General features: G+C 34.2%; 1 protein-coding gene across 2 annotated transcripts; it reads left to right on the top strand.

The window, feature by feature from the left end:
* Window positions 1-1,564: 1,564 nt before the first annotated feature.
* Window positions 1,565-6,424, top strand: LOC144554530 (putative disease resistance protein RGA3). Of its 2 annotated transcripts, none has more exons than XM_078302850.1 (3): window positions 1,565-1,968; window positions 3,077-5,602; window positions 5,997-6,424. In XM_078302850.1, the coding sequence occupies exons 1-3, from the start codon at window positions 1,609-1,611 to the stop codon at window positions 6,018-6,020; spliced, it is 2,910 nt and encodes a 969-aa protein (XP_078158976.1). In that variant the 5' UTR covers window positions 1,565-1,608; the 3' UTR covers window positions 6,021-6,424. The 2 variants fall into 2 exon arrangements, with proteins under 2 accessions (XP_078158976.1, XP_078158975.1); XM_078302849.1 differs by having other exon boundaries at window positions 5,972-6,424.
* The last annotated feature ends 619 nt before the right edge of the window (window positions 6,425-7,043 follow it).

Here is a 7,043-nt window from a genome sequence, read left to right as displayed (position 1 = left end):
GATACGTACTATAAAGATCGGTTTTTATATAAAAACCGATCTTGATATGTAATTTTTAATTAAAATAAAATTCGAAAAAAAATATCAAGATTGGTTTTTATATAAAAACCGATCTTGATAGTACGTATCTGGATCGGTTCTTAGTCAAAAACCGATCTAGATAATAACTATTAAGATCGGTTTTGTTAAAAAACCGATCCTAATAGTTTCTATTTGGATCGGTTCTTTAAAAAATATAAAACCGATCCTGATAGTATCAGTATCGCCTTCAACAGGATCGGTTGGATTCCGATACTGATATGTGTATATAACCGATCCTGATTCCATATTTTCCACTAGTGAATATAAAAGAAATTATCAGGTTTCAATATACCAATATGGATTATTTAAAATATATTAGTTTGTAGTTGATTGAACAGTCTATGCAATTAATCTTAAAACTTCGAAAGACAATATATTAACAAAATAGGTATTGAGCGAAATCTTTCAGTAATATTATAATAAATACTTTCACAAAATAATTAAAGACTCAGTCTCATTAAATTTACTCATTCATAAGATAAATGAATTGAACTTGAAAAAAGTGGTGATAATTATTAGGAATCGGTTAAGAAATAATATATATTATTTTGATTTTCTCCGGTATTTAACCAAAAAAAATTTGAAATAATTATATTATGTATCTCAAAATCAATATAATTAGTAGTTTAAAAGTAATATTTTCAGTTCTTATAAAATGAGTACTATCTTGAATCTAAAATAAAAGAATTGTCACAAAGAACTTATGTTTGTTCACATGAGTTATTAGTTATATAATGTGAACAAGAATAACATTGAAATAGTTAAAAAAAATAAAATGATAATAATGTGAAATGAGAAAATATTTAGTAGCATGAGTAGAACTAGGGTGTTCTTAAGTTCACCAAGCTCCTTGGTGAACTCAAGTTTAAAACTCATTGAATTAGCTTTAAACGACGAATTTGAACTGTTAAAACCCGTATAATTTACGAGTGATGCATCTACATTAATTTGACTGCTTGACTTTATACTAAATTAATTTGAATATTTAAAATTTTCACATGTAAACACATCATTTGTAAGGTAGACGGAATTCAAATGTTTAAATTCATCATTTGAAGCCGATTTGATGGATTTTAGACTTGAATTCACCAAGAGACTTGGTCAACTTAAGAACAACCTAGTTCTACTCTTAGTAGCACAATTAAAAAAAAAAAACAACGGCCCAATATTTTGTTTTCATTATGGGCCTTACGAGAGTTTTCATTATGGGCCTCACGAGAGAGAACAATAATATGTAGTTTAGAATGATATCAACTTTACAATAAACTATTACTTAAATTAAGCTTTTAATTAATTAAAAAATCTATAGAAAACAAACATTTATATGTCGAAAAATAGAAAGGACGAAAGCTGTCTTATAAAAAGTTGACTCCCAGTCTTCCCCCAATAATTAGTTTTCTACCTTCTCTCATTGGATCGTTTCATATCAAACACAACAGAAGAGAAGAGAAGAGAAGAGGAGAAGAGAAGAGAAGAGGAGAAGAGAAGAGAAGAGAAGAGAAGAGACTAATTTGCAATTTTAGATAGATGGGTCTAGGCGGAGTGATTTCCAACCTTCTCTCCTTGGGTGCCAAATTGCTGCCTTCTGTCATCGCATCTGCACAAGCTGCGTCTTCTTCCTCGTCTCCTGCAGTAGATCAAAACCACCAAATTGAGGCTGAATTGCAGAAATTGATGAGGATACTGGAGCGGATCAAGGCCACGCTGTATGATGCGGAGCAGAGGGAGATCACAGACTTGGCAGTCAAGCTCTGGTTGAAGGAGCTCAAGGGAGTTGTGCATGATGCAGAGGATGTGCTGGGTGAGTACCACTATGAAGTCTTACATGCGCAAGTTGAGGCAAGAAATGCTTTGCCACCAGATTCTTGTAAAAGGAACCTAATTCAGGTAACTAATTTAATTTAATTTCCTTGTGCAAAGGGTTTTAGTTTCATGAGTCAGTATCTGTCAACCTGGTCAAGCTTATTTGTTAGTAGTATTTAATTCCATTAACTGCCAAGAAGTTGTAAGCCCTTACAACTATAACACAGAATATGAAATGTACTTTTACCCATATATAGTCTATCATCAGGTACAGGTAGAACCATATATACAAGGTACCAGCTGGACATATGACGTGAAGAAATTTTTATTCATAGATATTATAAAAATGTTAATAGAGACAAACAAAAAGAGTACTTAAATTGTTAGACATGTATAAAGATCGGAGGCATTGATTATGAACAACGGTACTGATCCAAAATACAATTAACTTTCTTCTCCAGTTTTTTTTTTCTCCTCCCTGTGGGCCCCACATCTTCTTTCAAAGCTTTTCTGAAAAGTAGTGGATTTCCACCGATTTCATATTGAAACCAAAAATACTTCTTATCATGATACCCAAACTGGATACCAAAACCAGAAGTATAAATGTCATACAGCTGTCAGAACATAGTTCATCTTCTTTCAAAGCTTGTTGATTAAAAAAATTATTGGAAGATGTTAACATTTGGTGCGGGACCCACATGCTACTCAGAGTAAAAAAATGACAATTTTGTTAGCTCAGAGGACTAGGGCCCACATACATGGAGAATCATATAAAAAAAATTATCATTTTGGTGGGGTCCACCATAAACAGTTTATAAATAAGAGAGAAGAAGAAAACTGGAGAAGGAAAAAATATCCGTGATGGTTCAGTGTCATTGTTCCCGATCAAAATTTTGGATCGAAGACAATGTATCCGATCTTTCTACATGTCTAACAATTAATATACTCTTTCTGTTCTGTATGTTATATTTTAATAATTTCTATGAATAAAATATTCCCTATGACGTGTCATAGGATATATGAAATTTCCATATAAACCACATTGCAAAACACAAAAATGTAGCAAAGATCCGTAATATATAACTAGTATTATCTGGATGGAAAAGAGAGAGCCTGTGCTTCAAATAGTATTATATATGTACATGAACATTATATTGGGTCATACACTCTCAAGGTAATTATAACTTTTCAGGTTCCATGCGGCATGCTGGATCAAATTCAGAAAATAAGGGGACAATTTGATGAGATTGCACACGATCGGATAGCACTTCAACTGACAGAGGGAGATGGGCCAAAGCGTTGCAACAGCGACTTGCAAATAGCTCCAACTAGCCACATGGTAGTTCAGTCCAATATCTTTGGTAGAGAGAGGGAAAAGGAGAAACTGATTGATTTGCTATTATCTAATTGTGATGTTGTTTCGGTAGTGACTATTGTTGGCACGGGGGGCATTGGAAAAACAATCCTTGCACAACATGTCTATAATGATAAAAGATTTCAACAAATTTTTAATAAAACTGGGTGGATATGTGCATCTGAGGATTTCAATGTTGTAAGGCTCACCAGAGAATCCATACAGTCTATTACAGGAAATGAGTGTGGTCTTACAAATTTGAGTGCTTTGCAAGAGAAATTTCAGGAGGCCATAAGTGGAAAAAGGGTACTTTTTGTCCTTGATGATGTGTGGAATGAGAATAAGAGTCTTTGGGATTCATTTCAGGCTCCTTTTATGTCAGCAGCATTTGTTAAAATCCTAGTTACTACAAGGAACGATCATGTCGCGCGAATAATGCAAACAGAGCCAACATTTAACCTTGGCTATTTGTCACATGAACAATGTTGGCAATTGTTCGAGCATTATGCATTTGGTGGAAAAGAACATAATAAGGGTCAAAAGTTGGTAGAAATTGGGAAGCAAATCATGAGAAAGTGTGGAATGTTGCCTCTGGCTGTGAAGTCAATTGCAAGCCTTTTGAGGTATGAGGGGGAAGAAGAGAGTTGGAGTGATATTTTAGAAAGTGAGCTATGGGAGTCTCAGGCTAGAAATAACATATTTCCACCTCTTCAAATAAGCTATGTACGCCTTCCCACACACCTAAAATCTTGTTTTCTATATTGTTCCATGTTTCCCAAAGATTACCGCTATGATGTAGAATATTTGGTGAAATTGTGGATGTATCAGGGTTTTATTGAGTCCAAAGGAAACAAGACTAAAGAAAAGATTGGTTTTCAATATGCAAAACAGTTGTGCCAGAGGTCCTTGTTTGAAAGAGAAAGCAGATATGAGGGGAATGATTTCTTTGGGTCAAACTTTAAGTTGCATGATATTGTTCATGATTTAGCACGATATAATTCAGAAAATGGTTGCTATTCAATTGAGGTTAGTAAGCTACCGATTTCTCCGAATGTAGTAAACCATTTGTATATAGCTGATAATGTGAACCTAATAGATCCTATTCCCTTTGACAAGTTCACTGCTCTGCGGACACTCATTACATGCTCTGTCAAGAACCTTTTCAGTACCTTTGACCATTCAATGCCACCAAAATTAAGAGCTCTAGAAATACGAGGATCTGGTGATTGTAAATTAGAATTTCTTTCCTCAATTGGTATTTTGAAACATCTTCGCTATCTTTACATTAGTAATATGTTCTTTGATACACTGCCTGAATGCATATGCTCCCTTTACAACTTGCAAAATCTAACTCTTAAGCATAGTGCCTTTAAAGAGTTACCAACAAAAATACAAAATCTAATTAGCCTGGAAGAGATAATAATTGACCATTCTGTAAACCTTGCGGAGTTGCCTGAGTCCCTTTGTCAAATCAAGGCCTTGAGGAAACTCAGTCTTATTGATTGTCGTCAACTTGAAGAGCTTCCTAGTGACATAGGGAGCCTTACAAAACTTCAAACTCTGGAAATCAGTAATAATGGTGTCAGTTATTTACCCCCTAGCTTGAGCAAGTTAGTCGGAATCCAAGCACTAAAGGTGGTGCTCAAATGTGAGAACATAGAATGGTTAAAAAACTTTCCTGATCTGAGAGGAACTCTTTATCTCTGTGAATTGAATAATGTTCCCAATTCAATGGATCTCAAATGTGCTAACCTTGAGAGTATGGTTAACTTGGAGTACTTGATACTAGCATGGGATTTTAGTTATATTCAGCACATAGATGGCAGTGTATTTCATTTGAGCATCAAAAGTGGTGAGAACATAATTGTTGATAATCAAAGTTGTTTTTCGGTGATGGATAGTCTCCGGCCTCACCCTAACCTTATCAAGCTACGAATAGAGGATTACAGTGGCATTACATTTCCAGAATGGATTGGCAGATTATGCAAACTAAAGTATTTATATATTACCTTATGTGAGAGTTTGCAATTCTTAAAAGCAGAGTCGCTGCCATTACAACTTGAAGAGTTGAAAATTAATGCATGCCGTCAGCTAATATCTGTGCCTGGAATACAAAAGCTGAAATCCTTGGCCAAACTTTCCATTAATTATTGTGAGAACCTGTGCTCGTTTATGGATCAATCTCTTGATGGGGGCTCATCGCTGGGGTTGACACACCTTGCTTCCCTCAGAATTTTGAAGATTTCAAACTGTTTCAAATTGCAAGTATTGGGTGATGAGTTGCTTCCTGTGGATTGCAAAATTGAGGTTTATAATTGCCCCGGGTTAAAGGAGTGGTGCTTGCAACATAGAATAAGCTACAAGGTACTTCCTAGTTCCTATTATTTTATAATATTGTAGTTAGATAATTGATGAGAGGGCCATCATCTACTTTCTAAGCTTTATTTCTTTTACTCGAATACACAATTAAAATCAGAGATTTCTTTGTTTTTTTTTTCGTTCCATGTGTACCATTGAACTCAGTAATTACATTTTTTGGTAGTCGTGCCATATGAATCATGATACTGTTATATATAAGCTGTATTTGATACAATATTTTTATCCTCTAGATTATACTGGGTTGTAAAAAAAACAGTGCATACACCTAGGATGAAATTTGTATGATATGGTGCCAACCATAGTGACCTTTGTTTTCTTAATCAAAATTTAAACATTCAAATCTTAATGTAACAGGAAGATGATGAATTGAAAACAGGAGATGCATGAAGAGGAAGCATTTTGACAACACTGGCCCAAGGTTAAAAGGGAATGGTGCTCTTGCAATACATCATTTTTTGTTTTTGTTTTTTGTGTTTTTAAAGGGTTCCGATACACTCCCAACATCTTTTAGATGCTATTCTCTAGAATTGAACTCGCATCCTCTAAAAAAAGAGATGAGGACTCGTGCCACTGCAGTAAGCCTGCGGTTCCTCTTGCAATACATCATTACCTACATGATTCTTTCTAAATTCTAATAATATATAATTTGTGATCTTTCCATTAGATATTAAAGAAAAGTATCATCATCAACCTTATAAGCTGCATTACTTATATCTGTACATAAAATAATCAAGACGAGATTAGAAGTGTCTGCCAAGTAAAACAATCAATTCAGAATTTCTACCCTGTGGTAGATTTGCCAAATGATATTACTGCTACTTACCAGTTGTCATCAATTAATACCACCACCCAAAGAGAAGGTAGGATGCAGCTATCTTAGACAGCGAGCATACGTAGATAACCACTTTTATCTTTATTATCTATGTAATTTACGCATGATTGGCAATCATTCCATCTTTTGTCTTTATATAGTACAGTACTAAAGGGAGATATTATAAATGCATTGGTCCATTATTGCATCTACTTTTTCTAGCTTAATTTTATGCTTGATTGGCAATAATTCCATCGACAGCTAGGTTTCTTCAAAAGTTGGTTACCACTTTGCTGCTGAATTTTAGTATATTGCTCACCTGCTGATACTCTCTAAACCTCTAGGTGTACTTGGTTCTTTTTTGTTTTCTCACTTTTTGGATCTTTTATATTATGTACAATGTAATAATTAAGGGTTAGCTTACATAGGTGAGGAGGACATGAGAGTGTCATGTGTTTTAAAATCATTGCTTATATCAATACAAAAAGCATAATATTCGGAAGAAAAAAAAATCTGAATTAGTGAAAATCTGAATAATAAAAGATCAGTTAAATCAATGTCAAAACAATGTACTCCCATTTGTACATAATTTGAACAACTCAATTAGAGCTTAAC

The sequence above is a fragment of the Carex rostrata genome, chromosome 5, assembly GCF_964058835.1.
Source record: "Carex rostrata chromosome 5, lpCarRost1.2, whole genome shotgun sequence".
In the NCBI taxonomy this organism is placed as follows: Eukaryota; Viridiplantae; Streptophyta; class Magnoliopsida; order Poales; family Cyperaceae; genus Carex; species Carex rostrata.
The sequence above is the reverse complement of the archived record's forward strand: the minus strand, read 5'-3'. Positions and strand labels throughout refer to the sequence as shown.

What these genes read in the sequence shown, in the direction of transcription:
- LOC144554530 (XM_078302849.1), top strand. Translation starts at nt 1,609, where the DNA reads ATGGGTCTAGGCGGAGTGATTTCCAACCTTCTCTCCTTGGGTGCCAAA. An exon ending in GTAAAAGGAACCTAATTCAG is followed by an intron (nt 1,969 to 3,076) that starts GTAACTAATTTA and finishes ATAACTTTTCAG; the next exon opens with GTTCCATGCGGCATGCTGGA. An exon ending in AACATAGAATAAGCTACAAG is followed by an intron (nt 5,603 to 5,971) that starts GTACTTCCTAGT and finishes TTAATGTAACAG; the next exon opens with GAAGATGATGAATTGAAAAC.